General features: G+C 35.2%; 1 protein-coding gene across 2 annotated transcripts in view; it reads left to right on the top strand.

Annotated features, from left to right (window-relative positions):
• The window catches only part of FAM151B (family with sequence similarity 151 member B), a 31,876-nt gene that overhangs the window by 2,065 nt on the left and 7,893 nt on the right, over positions 1 to 21,918 (top strand). For both annotated transcript variants that reach the window (XR_009700742.1, XM_061187952.1), the window contains exons 2-5: positions 5,549 to 5,674; positions 11,754 to 11,919; positions 15,987 to 16,204; positions 18,328 to 18,463. Coding sequence is in view for 1 of the 2 variants with exons in the window: in XM_061187952.1 (XP_061043935.1) it covers positions 5,549 to 5,674; positions 11,754 to 11,919; positions 15,987 to 16,204; positions 18,328 to 18,463 (646 nt within the window). In the remaining variant the exon portion in view is untranslated. The remainder of the gene's footprint in view (positions 1 to 5,548; positions 5,675 to 11,753; positions 11,920 to 15,986; positions 16,205 to 18,327; positions 18,464 to 21,918) is intronic.

The raw sequence follows: 21,918 nt of genomic DNA on the forward strand, positions 1-21,918 counted from the left end.
TCTGGGTTTTTTGCCCTCCACATACACTTTAGAATCAGTTAGTCAATATCCACAAAATAACTTGGTGGGATTTTGATTGGGATTGCTTGAATCTATAGATCAAGTTGGGAAGAACTAACATCTTGACAATATTGAGTCTTCCTATCCATGAACATGGACTATCTCTCCATTTATTTAGTTCTTCTTTGATTTCATTCATCAGAGTAGTTGTCCTCATGTTGATCTTGTACATATTTTGTTAGGTTTATACCTAAGTATTTTGGTTTTGTGGGTTTAATGTAAATGGTATTGTGTTTTCATTTCAAATTCCCCATTCATTGCTGGTAAATAGGAAAGCAATTGACTCTTGTGTATTAAACTTGAATTCTTCAACCTTGCTATAATCACTTGTTAATTCCAGGAGTTTTGTGTTGATTCTTTTGGATTCTCTGCATAGACAACCATATCTTTGTGAACAAAGCAGTTTCATTTCTTCTTCCCAGTATGTACACCTTTTATTTCTTTTTGTTGTCTTAGTGCATTAGCTGGTACTTCCAGTATAATGTTGAAAAGGAGTGGCAAGGAGGGAGGAGTATTACTTTTTGAGATCTTGGTTGAAATGAAAGGAATGTGACATTTACCTGACCCATAATGAAATGAGGAATAGTTTGAGCAGTCCTATTCCTCTTTGGCAATTGGGTGAGGATAGGAAATGTAGACAAAGTGATGTGGCCAAGCAGTATTCCAGCTTTTTTTTATGCAGCCTTTAGAAGCTGGTAATTAGTGTGTCTCTGTTGTTTGACCCCAGAGTTAGAGGTCTTTTTTTTTTTTCACTTTTTAAAAATTGAAATATAGTTGATTACAGTGTTGTGCCAATCTTTGCTGCACAGCAAAGTGACTCATTTATACACATATATACATTCTTTTTTTTATATTCTTTTCTATTATGGTTTATCCCAGGAGATTGCATATAGTTCCCTGTGCTATACAGTAGGACCTTGTTGTTTATCCATTCTAAATGTAATAGTTTGCATCTACCAACCCCAAACTCCCAGTCCATCCCTCTCCCTCCCCCCCCCTCCCCCTTGGCAACCACAAGTCTGATCTCTATGTCTGAGTCTGTTTCTGTTTTGTAGATAGGTTCATTTGTGCCATATTTTAGATTCCATGTATAAGTGATGTCATATGGTATTTGTCTTTCTCTTTCTGACTTACTTCATTTAGTGTGATAATCTCTAGTTGCATCCATGTTGCTGCAAATGGCATTATTTCATTCTTTTTCTTAAAAATAAATTTATTTATTTATTTTTAATTTATTTTTTATATTATTTTATTTTTGGCTGCTTTGGTCTTTGCTGCTGCACGCAGGCTTTCTCTAGTTGCGGCCAGCAGGGGCCACTCTTTGTTGCGGTGCATGGACTTCTCAGTGCAGTGGGTTCTCCTGCTGCGGAGCACGGGCTCCAGGCGCACGGGCTTCAGTAGTTGTGGTACAAGGGTTCAGTAGTTGTGGCTCACGGGCTCTAGAGCACAGGCTCAGTAGTTGTGGCACACGGGCTTAGTTGCTCCACGGCATGTGGGATCTTCCTGGACCAGGGCTTGAACCCATGTCCCATGCATTGGCAGGCAGATTCTTAACCACTGCGCCACCAGGGAAGCCCTATTTCATTCTTTTTTTATTCCAAAAATAAATAGTAGTAGTATTCCATTGTATACATGTACCACATCTTCTTTATCCATTCATCTGTCAATGGACATTTAGGTTGTTTCCATGTCTTGGCTATTGTAAATAGTGCTGCTATGAACATAGGGGTGCATGCATCTTTTTGAGTTATAGTTTTGTCTGGTTATATGCCCAGGAGTGGGATTGCTGGATCATGTAGTAATTCTGTTCTTAGTTTTCTGAGGAACCTCCATACTGCTGCGCCAACTTATATTCCCACCAACAGTGTAAGAGGGTTCCCTTTTCTCTATACCCTCTCCAGCACTTGTTATTTGTAGACTTTTAATGATGGCCATTCTGACTGGTGTGAGGTGGTACCTGATTGTAGTTTTGATTTGCATTTCTCTAATAATTAGTAACGTTGAGCATCTTTTCATGTGAGTACTGGCAATCTGTATGTCTTCTTTGGAGAAATGTCTGTTAAGGTCTTCTTCCCATTTTTTGATTGAGTTGTTCATTTTTTTGTTGAGTTGTATGAGCTTTTTGTATATTTTGGATATTAAGCCCTTGTCAGTTGCATCATTTGCAAATATTTTCTCCCATTCCATGGGTTGTGTTTTCACTTTTTTTTTATGGTTTCCTTTGCTGTGCAAAACAGTTAGAGGTGTTTTAAGCTAGGCAGTTCTACTCCAGAAGGTTACAGTATCTTTTACATAAACATAAGTAGTCACATCAGACAGTTTTGGTAATACATTCTTTTTTCAGTTTAAGTTTTTTCCTGATTGTAAACATAATACATGCTCATTATAGAACATTTATACAGTAAAGTATATTGAAATAGGAAAACAATTCACATAGTGCCCATATTCAGAGGTACCATTAGTTAACTTTTTGGTATATTTTCTGACAATCCTGACTTTTAAGAAAATATAGGGAATTCCCTGGTGGTCCAGTGATTAGGACTCTGCACTTCCCCTGCAGGAAGCCTGGGTTTGATCCCTGGTGGGGGAACTAAGATCCCATAAGCCGTGTGACATGGCCAAAAAAAAAATACATATAGTTAAGATTGTAGTATACATGCTACCATATACTGTGTTCTCGTTTTTGTTCTTCTCCCACTTTTTTTTTAAACATACAAACTAGTTTTTTAGAGCATTAGTTTTTAGTGGCTTAGAACAACACAAATTTATTATAATTCAGGTGGCCAGAAGTCTGAAATGGGTCTCAGCTAAAAATCAGTGTCAGCATGGCTGCATTCCTTCTAGAGGCTCTAGGGGAGAATCAGTGTCCTTGCTTTTTACTATCCTCTAGAGACTGCTTGAATTCCTTGGCTCATGGTCTCATCCTCCATTTTCAAAGCCAGCAGTTGCTGGTCAAGTCTTTCTCACATTGCATCACACCGACACTGACTCTCCTGCCTTCCCTTTCACTTACAAGGATCTTATAAGGTGCTTAATGTGATTAAATCAGGCTCACCTGGATAATCCAAGCTCAGAGTCAACTGATTAGCAACTTAAATTGCACATGTAACTTTAATTCGCCCTTGCTGTGTAACAACATATTCACAGTTTCCATAGATTAGGATATAGACATCATTGGGGGTGGGGAATCATTATTCTTCCTACTGCAGTACCTATACATATTGTTCTCCACCTTGCTTTTTTCTCGCTTAACATATCTTTAAGATTATTCTATATTACACATATGGATCTGCCTCATTCTTACTAATGGCTGCATTGTGTTCCATTGCATGGATATACCATAATTTATTTAGTGAATTCACTGTTGCTGAATATTTAGGTTATTTTCACTCTTTTGCTGTTAAAAACAATGCTGCAATAAATATCCTTATATCAAATGTGTCATTTCCTACATATTACAAGCATATCTGTCAATGGGATAAGTTTATGAAAGTGGAATTTCTGGGTCAAAGGGTAGATGTATTTTTCTTTTTTTTTTTTCTACTTTTTCTTTTTTTAAACTTTTTAAAAATCTTTATCGAGATATAATTTGTATACCATACAATTCACTCATTTAAAGCATAGAATTCATTGGGTTTTAGTATATTCAGAGTTGTGTAACCATCACCACAATCAATTTCAGAGCAATTTCATCACCACAAAAAGATGTAAAAATTAGGGGAGGTCACATATAGGAACTCTACTTTTTGCTCAGTTTTTTCTCTAAACCTGAAACTGCTCCCACTAAAAGTCTTAATTTTTAAAAATTACAAGTGATTTTGCCTTTCTCCTGGCCCTATTTTCAGAATAACAGTTTACTTAAAATAGTGATAATACCCTAGATTATAGGTAATTAGAGTCTGAAGTTCTGTGTATATGAAAAGATATATACAGTTGTGGCTAAGTGTACGGTACAGTTTCACCCATTAACCGGGCAAGGAGAACTTTTTGCTTCAAATGTTTTTAATTTCTGGAATCATGGTATTTTATTATTAATCTGCAAGTTACCCTTATAAAAATTTTGAATCCAATGTGTTTAGTTGGAAGGTGTCAGGGATACATCTAGCATGCACTATTAACTAACATTTAGTTTTTTTATGGTAACATGCATGATTACCATTTCTGTGAGATTTTTGGCATATCTCAAAAACTTCATTTTTAACAGCCACATCAATTACATATTTTATCATGAGGATATACAGTGATTTAATTTTTCCCATTGTTGGACATTTCTGTTTTAGCCAGTAGTTACTATACCTTTTTAAGATGCCTAAGTTAAACACTTAAAAAATGATGGCCATGTATTTTCATCTGAGTCTGAAAGGTCTGTGACTCTCTTGCCTATGCTAAAAAGGGGCATGTGTTTTGTATAGGAGACTGCTTGGATAGTGGATGCTACAGCTAACTGTTTAGTTTCTTTATTCTGTAGCCCAATATGCAGAGTGGTTACTGAGTTCCATGCATGTTACTTAGAAGTTATTTTTATATGCCCCTCCATTCTCTTATCAAATTTTACTTTCTCTCAATGTCTTATCATCAGTTTATGATGGCCATTTTTAGGTCTTTAACTGTTGTTAGGTGGAATTAATAAACAAATAATTAAACGGAAGACGTAATCTCATGCATAGGGAATTTGCAGCCATTTGGTAGCCACTTAAATGTTTAAACCAATGAACAAGAATTGGCGAGGTAAGATTATAGATACCTCTTTCACTGTTTTTCAGTCTTTTATCCTTCTTATATTGCGATATGGCATAATATGGAGTAGAACTGATTCAAGTATTTTAGTCTTGGTTAACTCACATTTTAATGCCTAATTAAGAAAAAAATCTGGTCTGTCAAAAACTAGTTGATAGTTATGGGAATTACGTATATTTGTACATGCTAGATAAATCTATAAATACTAACTCAGGATTTACTTAGTCACTCATGTAAGTGTTGTTGACATTTATAATTTGAAGATGAATATGCTTAAATGTGTAATTTAAGATTCTAAATGGTTAATATAAATATAGAATGGAGCCTCAGGTGGAGAAGATAATTAAGTTCTACAAAATTTAGAAGTTTTTTAACATAGCATTGGCTTTATATACATCTTACTTATTTATGGGGCCAGGATTGGAGAAGATACCATGTGAAAATTCCTGCTTTAAAATATCTGCTGCTTACCAGTTTTTTTTTTTCTTCCTACATATTTCCTCACAGTTCTGAGGTTCAGACTATCCTATATGTTTACTAATTATTACTTACATCATAAATAGCATATTTATTTATAAATATATATTTTTATACTTGCCACATCTTAATACTTGTTCTTAATTTTTAAAAATCTTATATTTTCCCAGTTTTATTACTTTATTGTTCTCTATCAATATATGCTGTGCCCTTTTTTTATTAAAAAAATTTACCCTATAAAAACTTCTCTTTAATATAAATGCTGTTATTTTAGGATCTTGGAGTGAAAACATACTGGAATATTTTCTCAGAAATAACCAGATCACAACAGAAGATGGCGCCCAGATCATCTGGTATCATGCGGCTAACCACAAGGTGCAAGTGAATGAGGCACTGAGAAGTAAGTCATTAGTTACTTGTATTTACATTAGATTATAGATGAAGTCAACTCTTTTTAAAAAAAATATCTGGTCATATTTGCAGGTGCCAGAGACTTAGATGATTCAAGTGTAGATTCTTGGCTAACATAAACATTTTTGTAAAAGAACTCATTTTATTTACAAAATGAACAAGTTTCCATAATGGAAGAATTTTCTCATTTTCCAGAAGTGATTTACCGTTTCTATGCCTTATTTAAAACTCTCGTATGTTATTACATTTGCTTATATATTGTAGTGCTTTAGGTAAAATTTTTAAGATCGGGGTTGTATGTCGTACATACATATTTTTGTGTCTTTCACAGTATACTAAGGAAAAGCTCAATAAATAGTTGTTGAATGGATGAATGAACCCATTGAATACTAATTTATAATGCCCTGGGCAATATTTATGCCTAGGCTAGAAACCAAGCCTTTTGGTTTACTAACTCCATCTGTAATCAGATGATTACTATAGCAGTTTAGTTAGCCTTTTCCTATGAAGTACCCCTGTTGGCTGCAGCAGCTCAGGAGAATGAAAGCATATCACCAGAGGAGTAGGGCATAGCTTGAAGTGCCCTGTTCCAACAGGAAGAATTCCTTGTAACCTTGTGTTTTATTGTAAAAATTTACACATTTTTTGCATCTTAGTTATGTATCTGGATAATGTATCTAAATATGTATTTCTTTTATTGTAAAGATACTCTTTTAAATTGCTTTTCTTTGTTCCTCAAAGGGAAGAACCTTGTCTTCTAATATCCCTAATATCTTAAACAGTGCCTAGCACATAGTAACCAAACAGTGATTATTTAATAAATAAATTTTAGCAAAAGCAATGCTTCAGGAAGATGTTGATTAGTGGCTGCCTGGAGCTGATAGGAATAGGGACTAGAGAGTAAATGCTAATGGGTACAGCATTTCTTTCTGGGGTGACAAAATTTTTCTGGAATTAGGTGGTGGTGGTGATGGTTGCACAACTTTCTGAATATTCAAACCACTGAATGGTACATTTTATTTATTTTATTTATTTGGTTGCGTTGGGTCTTCATTGCTGCGCATGAGCTTTCTCTAGTTGCAGCGAGCGGGGGCTACTCTTCGTTGCAGTGCAGGGGTTTCTCATTTTGGTGGCTTCTCTTGTTGCGGATCACGGGCTCTAGGCACGTGGGCTTCAGTAGTTGTGGCTCGCGGGCTCTAGAGCGCAGGCTCAGTAGTTGTGGCGCATGGGCTTAGTTGCTTCGCGGCATGTGGGGTCTTCGCGGACCAGGGCTCGAACCCGTGTCCGCTGCATTGGCAGGCGGATTCTTAACCACTGTGCCACCAGGGAAGCCCTGAATGGTACACTTTAAAAGGATGATGTTATAGTATGTGAATTATATATCAATTTTTTTAAATGGAAAAAAGATAGGAATAATACAACTGTTATGTACAGACAATATGGTTGCATATATAGTAAATCAGAAAGATTCTACAGATAAATGATTATAATTCATAGGTTAATTTAGACAATCTGTCTTTTTTGACAGTATAAAATCAAAACAGAAAATAAATTTTATTTCTATATAGCAACTAAAAATTTGGAAAGAATCTTAAAAATTTACAATTTGTAATAGTAAATGCAGAAGCCTCATACCTAGAAATAATTTAATTAACTATGGATCATTTACTTTTAGCCAAGTTTTAAAAATGACTAATGGAAGTCATTTCCAATTGCTGGAAGTCTGGTGTTGATCTGGGAATTTTTTATGGGTTACTTAGTTTTCAGATAATATCCTCTTTACCTTCTCTTAGGCAACAAGAGCCCCAAGTTTTATAGTTTGGGGGTTGTTTTTCATCCAGTCCCTTTTCTCAGCTCTGGGTAGTCTTGCAATTTCTTTCTAGTCCAAAGGAAAGAAAACAGATTTCTGGAGACATGTATTTCATTGGTTTATCTTATTTCTCCCAGAATATTTAAATTTAGTACAACTGTTATTAATGAAGCTGTTTCTATTTTGATTAACATGTGATACTGGATTTTCAACAATATCTATGTTTTAAAAAAACAAAGTACAGGAGGAACAGTGTAAGAGTGCCATTTGGTGTTGCACTGTCAACACATCCAACCTCAGAATAGTTAAAATTGTTTAAAAAAGTTATTACATATAATGTAATTTTTTTGTTATAACATTTCTGCGTGTAGATTTTTTAAAAATATATATTAAAAGAAACGCTGGTTAAAAAATTGAAATCATCAAGTCGTTTTGAGAACAAAACATGTAGTTTTTTAAAAAAGGCTTTGTAACATATTTAGGAAAAGTGTGACTATAGTCATCAACTAAATGTATTAAAAAATATAATAAATTGCTGCATTAGAGCATGTAAACAGTATAGGCAAGATAGATAAGTTTAACTTCATTTCTATAAACATATTTCTTTGAGTTTTGTTTTGAGTGTGAGTAGCAACTATTTGGGATTTTCTTGTGCAGAAAATCAGAAAAAACAAAGCTGTTTTCTACTGTCTGGCTCTTGTCACAAGCTGGGGCTCCTGTGGTTGGAGTGATAATCTTGATGTGCAGACTTCCTCATCTGGCTCTCCCTGAGTTGGGAAATATGGTGACCAGACAGTCTCCCAAAGCAGAAGCATTCCCTGACCTTCAAAAGGCTTCTACCCAAGGACCAGGGGTGGGAGAATAGGGAGAGAGGCTGGACAGCTCACAAACATGTCTCCAGGCCAGGCCTCCCTCTCTTCTGTATTAGTCTGTACAACTGCTTATTTGGTGTTTTCACTTAGAGAGTTCTCATGCATCACAAATTTAAATTATTCAAAATGAAATTCTTAATTATGTCTACTAACCTGTACTTCCTATAATCTTTGCTATCTCAGTAAATGGCACCATAATCCACATAGATTCTTTTGTTTGTTTGTTTGTTTGTTTGTTTTTGGCCACGCCACGCATCTCGCGGGATCTTAGTTGCTTGGCCAGGGCCCACGGCAGTGAAAGTGCCAAGTCCTAACCACTGGAATGCCAGGGAATTCCCCATGTATTCTTAAGCCAGAAATCTGGGAATCATCTATTCTTTGTTTTCTTTATTTCTTGCATCTGCTCTGTTATCCAGACATTATAATTCTATTCCAAAATATATTTTGAATTAGTCCACATCTCTCCATCTCTGTTGTCATCATCCTAGTTCAAGCCACCATGATCTCTTGCCCCTACTGCTTAGCTTCCATTCTTATTCTTTTTTTTTTTTTAATTAATTTATTTATTTATGGCTGTGTTGGGTCTTCGTTTATTGTGCGAGGGCTTTCTCTAGTTGTGGCGAGCGGGGGCCACTCCTCATCACGGTGCTCCATTCTTTTTTTTTTTTAATTTTAATTTTAATTTTTATTTATTTATGGCTGCGTTGGGTCTTCGTTTCTGTGCGAGGGCTTTCTCTAGTTGTGGCAAGCGGGGACCACTCTTCGTCGCGGTGCGCGGGCCTCTCACTATCGCGGCCTCTCTTGTTGTGGAGCACAGGCTCCAGACGCGCAGGCTCAGTAATTGTGGCTCATGGGCCCAGTTGCTCCGCAGCATGTGGGATCTTCCCAGACCAGGGCTCGAAACCGTGTCCCCTGCATTGGCAGGCAGACTCTCAACCACTGCGCCACCAGGGAAGCCCCATTCTTATTCTTAAAAGAGACCTTCAGGAACATAATTTACATGGGACCTGAGACTCCTTGTCACTGCCATTTAGTGATTTTTTTTTCTATTCATGGGAAATGAATGGAGTTAATAAATGGAGACACTGACTATTACTGTTAAGGAATTCCAAGGCCTATATGCTCCTTTACAACTGCATTGATAGAGAAGATGGAATGCCTACATATATTGTGCTAAGTACCACTTTATTGAGAAGTCATGTTTGCTTAATTTTTATGAAATTAGACAGAAGCTTGACCTATTGCATCTCAAATATAACTCTGTTTAACTTTTTTTGAGAAACTGCAAGCTTTTCTGAAGCAGCTGCACCTTCTTACGTTCCCACCAACAGAGTGGATGAGGTTTCTAATCTCCCCATGTCCTTGTCAACATTTGTTATTGTCTTTTTCATTATAGTCTTCCTAGTACTTGTGAATTGGTATCTCATTGTAGTTTAGATTTGCATTTCCCTGAAGGTTAATGATGTTGAGCATCTCTTCATATGCTTATTGGAAAATGGCTTATATATATGCAGCTGGGTAGCTTTTTCAGCCTATTTCCTGCCTATAGAAATTTGAGAGTTCATAGGCTTCTTTTCGTTTTGAACTGTCTCTCTCTTTTTTTTTTTTCAGGTCCAAGTGGATACAGCTCTATTAAAAATGTACTAGTCTTTCTATATATCAAATTATAAACCATCCCTTTAATCAAAAACATTATTGCCGGATCTCTTTGGGGTAGGCCTCTCTCTACTTGGTCTGCTAGTTAGGGTGCTATGGGATAACACCCTTAAGATTCTATAATGTTCTTTTGTCTAGCTGTGTGGGTACCCAAGGCATCATCTTTCTGAAGTCTTAATAAAGGGTCTTGTAGCTGTATCCTTGGTTTGGTCTTGATCCCGAGGCCATGGTTTACTAACAGCATCCTGGATTTGACTTTTGACCTGAGGCTTTCTCCTACTTTGAGAATCTTTTGCCAGCTGGAAAGAATGGTTTTATTTTCTAACTCAGCACAAGTCCTAAGTTGGAAATATTTCCTCTCTATACTGCTTAAAATGTAAATAGTTAATTATTTAACTCAGTTCTTTCTTCCCATTCTTTATCATAGGAGCTAAAAGAAACCCCGTTGGCATTTTCAACATTCTGCCTGGAATCCTCCTTAGCCAAATCCGCAAATTTACTAGGCACCCTCTCTATCTTCCACCAGTTGCTACAAGTGCCAACGTTATCAGAAGTTTCACCACTACGTGAAAAGAATTTCCTCACTGCTCTTCTAACTTGCTTTAACAGTGCCTTTCTAGAATCTGCTGGATCCCAAAACCAGCGTCCCAGGTTTCAGGTTTTTGTTATGGCAGGGCCCCACTTCCAGGTAGCTATTTATGTTTGTTTTCTATTGCTGTGTAATAAACTACCCCCAAAACTTTGTGGCTTAAAATGACGATGATTTATCATTTTTCATGGTTTTGTGGGTCAGCTAGTGGTTCTTCTGTCCCATGTGGTATAGATTGGGAGCACTCGTGTTGCTGCATTTGGCTGGGAGCACAGCTGGGCCTAGAAATTCTAAAATGGCCTCTCTCACGTGTCAGAGACCTTAATGCTGTCTGTCGGGCAGGAAGTCTTAGTTTTCTTCCATGAGGCTTCTCTCTGTCCATGTGGTTTCTGAGTCTTCAGTAGTCTTACCTGAACTTCTTTACATGGTGGCTGGCTTTCAAGAGGATGAAAGCAGAACCTGCCAGGCCTTTTAAGGGCTTGGCTTAGAACTGAGAGTTTTACTTCCACTACCTTCCACTGGTCAAAGCAAGTCACAAAACCAGCCCAGACTCAAGGGGAGGAGAAAGAGATGAGGAGAGAGTCACGTACGTATGGGAGGAATTGTTGTCAGCCATCTTTGGACTTAGTCTATCAGAGCCTGCTAAGCACACTCACACTAAGTGACTGGTGAAGCTCTTTACCCATTCCAGGGATGTGTGCTTTTAAATAGTAGCCAAGTTTTAGGTCAAGGAACTGAATCTATAACATACAATTTCAAACATAAACAATAAACATCTGTAGTTTCTAATTTGAGGAGTGAGAAGATAAAAGTACTATTTTTGTTCTCAGAAGCGTCAACAGATACTTATTAAGCCTCCCTTTGTATTCTCACTTTGCCATATACTGGGAGGAAATTAAATATTAGGACAACAGCTTGAGTGTGACCTAGGCAACGGTATTGAACTCCTCACTGCCTATTTGCTCACGTGTAACAAATAAGTGCAACATGTAAGGCTTGACATAGTACCTGGCACTTAGTCTTTACTCAGTAAACTTTATTTTCTTTCCTTCCTTTTATCTTCCTCAAAAGGATACTGAATATGCCATCTCCTACAGTCTCTATTTTATTAGCATTAACGTAAGTTATTTTATTTGGACAGGTACTGCTCATATGATAGAGGCTGATGTCATTTTTCCAAGCGATGGATCAGAACACGGCCAGCCAATCATGGCTCATCCTCCTGAAACAAACAGTGATAATACTTTACAGGAATGGCTGGCTGAAGTTATAAAAAGCAATAAAGGCATCAAACTGGATTTTAAGAGGTATTTTTACAAACATGTTCAGTCTCCTAGTTGTTATAGAATAACAATATGGAAAAAAAATCAGTAACTTCATATATCTGTGCCTGACTAAATAACTTTATACTTTATCTAAACTGAAAATGGAATTGCAAACTAATATGTTTCAGGAATGGACCAAAGACACACTGAGTTGTTTGCTAAAATTGTTTCTTGGGAACCCTTTAAGGCTAAAATTAAGTTAATTTTTATAAAGGAAGTTATCATAAGTGACCATTGTAATAGTAGAACGGTAAATTTAAAATACCACTTTCATTAAAATGTAGTTCGAGAGAGAGATTTGGCAGTAGTTGGGGTAGTTAATGCATTTCCTACTTGATTTGTGTTATTATATTTGTGGAAGGGGAATTATCTAGAATTCTTTAATAACTGAAGAGTTTCTTAAAAATAATATTTTGGAAACATTGATAATGAAGAGAGCAAGATTAAGTGTTGTTTCCTTCCCTGTGGCTATCACGGAAAATTTTACTTCTGTGGTATTTTGGCAGTATAAAAATTATAAGGAAAGCCAGGAATTTATTGTGACACCATAAAAGCTCACCATAAGGCCCATGAAGGCAACTGCTATGAAAATCTAGGATGTGTGGTAATCCTGCCTTATCTTTGAACAATATTTTAAAATTGAATTATCTCAAGAAATTAGTAAGGATTTGGAGCTCTTACTCACAGGGTTTTTAAGATTACTCTAATCAGTTGTTGTGGGCCTGAGTGTACCAGTCAACCTCTTTACACTGTTGGTGAATGAAAGCTGTTTCAAGATCTTAAAGCTTTTAGAGTGGTGAATGGTCCAACTCCATTTTCTTGACAAAGAAACTTAGTCCTAGAGAGGTTAAGTGACAATAGCTAAGCTTGAGAGCTGAGCTAGGACCAGATCCCAGGTTTCCTGGAGCCAGTCCAGTGTTCTCTGTACCGTGAAATAAAGCATTTAATCATTAATGCTTGGTGAGCCGAATTTTAGAGCTCCTTGCCTTTTCATGTGCTCAGGTTTTTTTTGATGTTTTCTATTGCCCGTAGACTTGCTCTCTGTAATATATTCTTTGGCTCCTCACCAGTCAGACCAGCTCCTTCATTCCTAAACGCTAGCAGCTACCACTGAAAGGCTGTGCCATTAAAAAAAGAGTTTTGGTCATAACATATTTGAAGGGGAATGAATTTAACTAACAATTATATAAGCACTTATTGTGTGTCAGACACTGTTCTAAGAGCATTAAATGTGTAAATTCATTTAGTCTTCATAACAATCCTAAGAAGTAGGTTATTCCTATTCTCATTTTCCAGATGAGGGAACAGAGGCAGAGAGGGGTAAGTAGCCTGCTTGTGGTCACGTAATCGGTAGGAGAGCTGCCAGCCTGGCTGAAGAGTTCACACTCTGAACCGGAACTCTGCACTACATATGTAAGAGTAGCTGAATGACCTAATAGTCAAATTTTAATAGTTCTTGTTTTGTGCCTCTGAGTTATTTTGTTTGTATACAGGTAATAACTAAGTAATATATGATGATTTAAATTTTTTATCTGGAATTTTACCTTAGAATGTAATTTTAAATGGTTTATTATCATTTTAAGTATGATTTTTATTTTGTTAGCCCCAATTTCTAAACGAAGTTAATAGGAAAATAGGTACTGAGAAGTTTGACTTACCAAGTAACTTTTTAGAAAAAAAATCTATTCTATAAGAGCTAAGTTTATATTCTTCCCTGGAATTTCCTAAATAAGTACTACCAAAAAGAAATTTTAGGTAGTATACTGATTAGAACCCTCCTCTTCAAATGATCATTTTGGCAAACCTTTTGTCAGTTCTTTATGGGAAACTTAATGCTAATACATGTAAGGATTGAGAATGTTATCCACTGATATTTTTAATTAGAATTACATGGAATTTATAGATTAATTGGGAACGAAGTGTAATTTTGCAATATTTATAATATTGAGTCTTCCAGGCTAGGAACATAGTATGTTATTCTTTGTAGTAAACATTGTATCTTGCTCTTGGGCAAAGTTCATCCTCAGTCTTTTTTTTTTCCCCCAAAAATGTTATGGCTTTTCCTCCACATTTACTCTTCCAGAGGAATTTTATTAATTATTTTGTAAAGCTCCAGAAAATTAAAACTACAACAAAAAGTTGTTTTCTTCTTAGTAAAGTTTTGTGTTTTTCTTAATATAGGGGTTTTTTTTCTTATTTAAGTTTCTGGTAAGGGAAAATGACATTACTATAGTCTATATTAGTGATAATTAAAATATTTACATATAAAACAGAATATGTACATTAAATTCTTATTTCATTATGTTCTGTGTCTTAGCTCTGTATGTCTAACTGTGCAGTGTTTTGCATGTAGTAGACACTTAATATATGCTGGTGGAATTTCAGTTTGGGAGAGAATATGCTGAGACTAGATACTATCAGATGGCGAACCATTGTTAAACAGCCTGATGTCAGCTTACTAAATTGAGAAAGCATAAGAAGCTTCCTCCCAAACGTAAACTGGAAATTAGTGTTTAACCCAACCTCCACAGACACCAGATTTCTTAAGAAATAAGAATCCTTTCTGGAAAAGGAGAGGAGACATGGGTGGATTAGTTCAAGGTTACCTCCCACTCCACCCATGAAGAGCAGAACCCCATGGGGACTTGGCTGCTGCTGTGGAACTTGCAGACAAGCAAGCTTTGGAGTAATAGATACAAGTTGTTTGCTACTAAAAATGGGGGAATTTTGTAGGAAGTACAGCTGGCCAGATCTCAGAATTGTGGTTTTTAACACGGCATTGATACCATTCAAGGCAGAAAGCATTTGAGACAGAGAAATGACAGCATCTAAATTAGAGTCTGTAAGGTCTAGCATTAGAGTTTATCAATCCACTAAAATCTAGGCCCTCCATTTCAGGGGCATAAGAGTGAGAAAAAAGCAGTTTATTACATGGGAGCAGAGTGAAAGAGAGTCTGGTTTCCTCTGGTTTTAGTGAACAGTATCCTTGCTCACTAATAAATATGACCCTATAACTAATGAAGTTATCAGTTTCTGCTCTTAAAGTAGGAGGCCCAAAAGGAGTGAGGTGAAGAGTGGTAGAAGCATAGGCAGAAGGACTCCAATCCATTAAGAAGAAAAATGGAAATGTGAGGAGAGGTGCTGAATGTTCTCGCTTCCAGTATCCGCCTCCCAGATTCTTAGCCTCCCATCGCTGTATTCACTAAAAGCTAATTTTCTTAGAAATGAACGTAGGCCTTAAAGGTTCAGAAGACATTCAGAATTATAAGTAGTGTAGCTTTCCAATAAAGTTTGTGTATGTATTTTTAATCAGTAAAAATTATGTAGGCTGATTAAAATCTTATTGTTTCAAGATATATGTGTCCGTTAGAAAAGATGTAGGGAAGTAAACAGACTGAAGCTGCTTTTTACTTTAAAAGTAACTAAACTATAGTTGTCTCTTGTTTCCAGGAAAGGTGTTTACAATAAAGGAAAAAATGAAGTTTATAAAAGCTTTAAAGAAATGTTATAATTTTACACTTGGCAATCATTTTTAGCAATGTGTTTATGTGTCCAGACTCACACAAGTATGCATGAAGGAAAAGAGGCCCTTTTCTCCAAGGTCATGAGCTGGTATTAGAGACATGGGGCCTGAGTGCACTTTGGGTATTTTCATAAACTTGAATTTGCAGGTTATGAGTGTATTTAATTTTTAAATCTTATTTATACATTCTCTGATGAGTGAATGTTTGTGTCTTTTCATAAATTGTTTTTATACTGAGTGATCCTAATACAGAGTTTTGAAACCTCTGTCTACATGTAGTGTCATTATTCATACATTTATAGACCCTTTTAGGTACCTTCATGAATAGTAAGTATAAATCAACGTTTTAAGATATGGCACATGTTAGCTTTCCCCTCTAGTGCTATCTGCTCTTTGATTTTGTTTAATTCAGGCATTATGGTATTATACTTTTATTATGAATTTGACAACATTAAAGCCACCAGTCTAAAAGAACTTTTTACTTTTACTTTAGGAATATATCTCATTGACAACAAATTGTCTTTAGTCTGGCAGCTGTAGAACCATCCATGATGCTCTTGGAAAATGTGAAGAGGCATCTGAAGCGTCCAGTGTGGATTAATGCTGATATTCTTCCTGGTCCAAATGGAAATAGCAGAGTAGTGGATGCAAAACCTTTTATAGACACTGTGACATCCTTCTTTCCAGATGTGACATTTTCCCTAGGTTGGACAACAGGATGGCATCCTGAGAAAGTCAATGAAGGTGATAATTTTTTAAATGTATTCCTTTTTGGTCAAATTAAAATATACTCAAATATAAAAATAATACCTTTAATACAAAACCAAAAACACATTCTACAAAATCTAAGAGCCTAATGGAGAGAAAGGTCTGGCCCTAAAGATGTGTGTATGACTCTTCCTTCTGTTATTTCAGATAGATACTCATTCATTGGTGACATTCTGTCACCAAGCTTCCATGGAAAATATTTATTTGCAAGGTCTAGAATAACCAAAGCTGCCTCTTTACATACACAAACGAATCCTGAATTGGTCTCTTTGAACTTGTAGAACATTCTATACTCTTTTCTTCTTTCCTTTTACTTTGGAGCAAACTCCCTATGTCAGATGAAAGATAGAGAAGTGGTAATTAAAACTTTTCAAGTAATGTGAGGCCAGAAGTCGGTGGGTGTACGGTTGAACAGTACAGATTCTGTTCCCTAGACATTAGAAGGAGCTCCAAATGTAGGCTGCTGGAACCTTGGTGCCCTTAAGCTCTCTTTGGCTAGACAGGGGGTATGTGAGGCCATGAGACTCTCTCCTCTAGGCTGGATTTCTTCTTTCTCTTTATGTACTCTTACAAATGGACCTGATATTCAGCTTCTTTCTCCTGGCTGAAACTTACTATGCTATTTGGATTCATCTTTCTATTTATTCATACATTCCTAGGTAGTGATTTTCCGGTAAACAGCCATTAAGCAAACAGATGCTCTGGGACACCTGAACACATGGTAAAAATAATTAACCAAGAAGTTATTTAGAGCCAGTGGAGATGTTAGCCTTTATCTTGTGTTCAGGGCATTCTTTTTACTTATTTGCTACTATTGTTTTTAGATGTAAAGTTTTAAAATCTAACATGAGATTAGAGTAACTGCTATCTGTTGAGTAGTGACATTTAGGTTATAACCCCCTGGACCAACAACTGATATGACTGAGAAAAAAATAATATGCTTTACATTTGTTCTATTTTAATTTTCTAATCATTTTAATTTGTATTAGTTTCAGTAAAGAATATAGCGTATAATTCAGAGTGTTTAAAGAAGGTAAACTAGAAACAATTTAATAGCCTCCATACTGATTCTAATCTTTTAGTCACGGTTTAGTCTAACTCTGGCTTTAATCTCAGACTTGAACCGAGTTAAACCATATCTGGGTCTTTAAGTTAATGTTGGTGTTGAATGTTTCCAGGCTGCTTTTCCCCCACTGGCCTCTGGTCGTTACCAACATGTGTTTTATCCTCCCTTACTTCTTCTGCTACAAAATTTAGAAAAGAGTTTATAAGTTTTTAAGTAATGTAAGTATAGCTTCTGTTAGCAACCCCTTTTTCTAATTAAAAAGATATAATTTTCCAGACTTTAAAGGAAAGCAGACCTTTCCCTTCTTTCATGAGGCATTTAGCTGCTAAACTAATGTATTCACATAGGCTTTTTGTAGATTGTTCCTTTACTGACCAGTACTTTTTACAACCTATGGATACTTTTGGTAGAGTGTAGGGGCTATTTTTAAAATATAGATTTTTTTCTGAAGCTGTTTATAAACAGGCAGGTATGTTTTCCACAATGTCTAAACATGATTTAAAACATAAAACACATATATAAAAGTCAATTTTAACACTATTTCTATTTTAGATAAAATGTGTAAGTAATTTGGACTAGACCCCCACCCCCCCAAAAAAAATTGAAGTTAATTATTACTTAAACAGCTAGTAAATACTCTTTCTTTCTCTCGGAAAAGAAAACTTAACAACAAGTGGAAGATCTAAGTTTATCGAGAATATTAATGATGCAGAGCCTTAGAATCTTTAAAGTAAATATAATGTCAGAATTTCCTTTTTTGTACTTGAGAGATTAATAAATTCCTTTCTAATGTTTTAATTTTTTGTTTATTGCTCTAGGTCACTTGTGACATGACTTTAGATTTAATTTTTTATCTACATTTTCCACTCAAAATTTTTTCTTGCATTAAGTGGTATTTTAATTTCTCTGAATCCAAATGGAAATGTTTATGAATTACCTATGAATTTACCTATTCATATGTAATTGAGTTTTTTACTTAATTGACTTGTAGGACTTTGGTTAGAAAAGTTAAATATCTTTCTTTTCATTTCAGGTTACAGTTGGATAATGGTGAAAGAGATGGAATATATATGTAATGAACTAAATCAGCTTGTAACATTTCCTGTCAGAGCAGCATTAGTCAGGCAGTCTTGTTCTCAGTTACTTTGGCTGTTAAAGCAATCAAACAGGTACGTGTAAGTTTTACAATATAGTGTGTGCATGTGAGTGTGTGTGAGAGACAGAAAGAAGATGGAAACTGATTATGTAAAGACAATGTGTGTGAGAGAAAGAGACAGAGAATGAACACTGATTCTGTAAGTGCTCGGACTTCCTCACTGGAATGAAGATCCTTGATGAACCTTAACATCATGTCTTTCACCTCTATTCCTCACAAAAGCTTTTGCACATAGTAGGTGCCCAGTAAATGTTTGTCATTTTTTTCATTATGTTATACATTCACAAAAAGTTATAAGTGGGTAAAATAATTTCCCTTTGAATTCTGTCATAATTCCAGAAGTCTTTCCCATATAAAAATTTTATTTATTTATTATTTTTTTTAATTTTTTTTTTTTTTTTCGGCCGCGCGGCTTGTGGGATCTTAGTTCCCTGACCAGGGGTTGAACCTCGACCCTCGGCAGTGAAAGCACCAAGCCCTTACCACTGGACCGCCAGGGAATTCCCAAAATTTTATTATTTTAATATGTAATAAAAATTGGTTGGACCATATATTAAATATTATAAAGCTACAGATATTGAAATAGTTTTGATACTGTCTTTTCAGTAGACTAGTCAATAGAACAGCAGGGAATGTCCAGAAATAAACCCAGCTCTATCATGGAACTTAGAACAGGAAAAAGCTGGTATTTCAGATCACTGGAGCAAAAGTTCAATAACTTGTGTTGGGACAACAGGCCAACATTGTAGGAAAAACAAAGTTAACATCTTTCCTTAATCCTTCCTCCAAAATAAATTCCAGATGAATTAAAGACTTGAACAACAAACATTAAGTGCATAAAAAAACCACAAGTGATGATTCCTTTTTTATATAGTTTCAGAATGGAGAAGACCCTTCTTAGTAAGGCACAAAACCCAGAAGCTCTAAAAGGGAAGTTTGATGCACTTGAATACATAAAAATAGGTTCTGGTAAAACTATCCTCAACACATATGTCAAATAGTTGTAAAGAATTCTAACAAATAAAGAATGATCACAAATCATCCAGAAAAAAGACCCTGTTTGATAATTCACTATATTGTAGAGAGTAAGGAAGCATATACTCAAACATTAAAGAAGTATCCACATTCCTGTGGGTATTGAGTTTTTACTAAATGCTTTTTTCAGTTTCTATGAAAATAACCGTATTTTCTCCCTTTGTCTATTAATAAAATAAATTTTATTAATATCTTATATATTGAACCATCCACACATTTACAGAATAAACCCCACTTGATCAGAATTTATCATTCTTTTAATGTACTGCTGAATTTTATTGCTAATATTTTAGTTAGGATTTCAGCATTTGAAAGTGAGATTGGTTTGTAGTTTTTTTTTCTTTCTCAGTTTTAGGTATCAATATCATGGATATTTCATTAAAAAATCTAGGGACCTTTCTTTCTTTTTACATTTTCTGGGATGTTAAAAGTAACATTCAAATGAGGCCTGTACCTGAGTTTTCATAAACTCAACATTGAAACCATCTAAACCTGGTGCTTTGGGGAAAGCTTAACTTACACGTCTTTTCTATTTCTTACATGGTAAATGGTTGATTTTCTGTATGGTAGCCAATTTTGATATATTGTATTTTCCTAGAAAATTGTTTATCTCACCCAAGTTTTAAGATTTATTTACACACAGATGATTAAAATAGTTTTCTTTTGGTTTCTTCTGTGTCTCTAAAATAATTTCCTTATTTTGTTTATCTGAGTTTTCTCCCTTGTGTCTTGATTAAACTAGAAAATGATTTATCTCTCTTTTTTTTGAAAATGAACTCTTGGATTATTTATTTTTCTGGTTTATGGTTTACTAATTTCTGCTTTTTATCTTTTAAAATTCTTTTCATGTAGTTTCTTCTAATTTCTTGAGTTAGATGCTTATTTTCATTTTTTATATTTATTAATATATTTATATTTATTAACATAAATATTTAAGACTCTACTTTTTTCTCTGACCACTGCTGTAGCTGTATCTTATTGTTTCTTATGTGTAGGTTTTCATCACTGTTAATTTATAAATATTCTGCAATTGTGGTTTTTTCTCCTTTGTCTCAAAAGTTGTTTTAAGAGAAAATTTTTTAGGCACTGAGATAGTAGAATTATTTTATTTTGGATTGGTTAATAGTTTTCTAGGTTTATTGTATAGTAATCAGATAATGTCTATATTATTTCTATTTCGTAGACTTTATTAAGGTTTTATTAATGGTTTGATATATGGATATTTGTATGAGTTCATGTATTTTATGAGGATATAGTTTGGCTGTTATAACAGAAACCTAAATTAACAATAGCTTAAACTTAAGTTTGTTTCTGTCTCACATAACTGGAAAAGCATAAATAGGCCAGGGCGGATTTGATGCCTTCACAGTGTCAGGGACCCAAAATCCTTCTGTCTTGGTACTTGTTTTCCTTAGGATATTGACCTCATCTATATGGTCAGATTGATTACTGCCATGTCTGAGTTTTAGTAGGTAGGATGGAGGGAAAAAGAGGCTCAGGGCCTGTCCCTGTTCTTCAAGGGCATTGGACACACTCATTGGCTTGCACACACTCATTGGCTTTAAGTTAGTCGTATGCCTATACGTAGCTGCAGGGGAAGCTGGGATATGTAGCTATTATTCTGTACAGTCTTATGCCTAGTTAGAATTCAGGGGATTGCTATAAGACAGAAAGGAGACTGGATATTAGAATAAAACCACTAGTTTCTGTGACAGGTTAATAACATACATTATTAGTTACGTTATTTAAGTCGTTCATGCCTTACTCTTTGCTTTTAGAAATATTTTTAATGTAATTCTTTGAATAAGTAATATAATCACAAGGTTTAAAAACCAATGAACAGAGTTATACTGTGAAAAGCCTTTCTCCCATTCACCCAGTCCTGCCCAACCTCACTAACCACAGTTGTCAGTTTCTTGTTCAACCACATTAGTAGTTTCTTTATGCATATAAAAGTGAATACAAGTATAGATTCTTATTTTCCCCTCCTTTTTAAAACAAAAGGTATCATATTATATACCTTGCTTCTGTTCTGTTCTTTGCTTTTTTTTTTTTTTTTTTTTTTTAACTTAGCAGTACATCTTGGAGCTTTTTTCAAGGTTCCTCATTTTCCTTTTCTAGGTGCATCGTATTTATGTATGTACTATAATTTATTTAACCAGCCTCCCCATTGATGAACATAAAGGATGTTTTTAATCTTTGATATTACAAACAATGCTATAATGAATAACCTTATGAGTGTGCCATTTTGCATGTGTGCAAATATTTGGCATCTTTAATTTTTTGGCTACTTGCTCTCTTACGGACTAAGAGAGTTAAAGTCTCCAACTATTAAAGTGTTTTTGTCTGCTTCCTCTTCTGCCTTCATAATTTTTGCTTATTAAATGCTCATGATATGTTATTTGGGCCATATTCATATAGGTTTTATTATCT

Source organism: Eubalaena glacialis, chromosome 4, assembly GCF_028564815.1.
Source record: "Eubalaena glacialis isolate mEubGla1 chromosome 4, mEubGla1.1.hap2.+ XY, whole genome shotgun sequence".
Lineage (NCBI taxonomy): Eukaryota > Metazoa > Chordata > Mammalia > Artiodactyla > Balaenidae > Eubalaena > Eubalaena glacialis.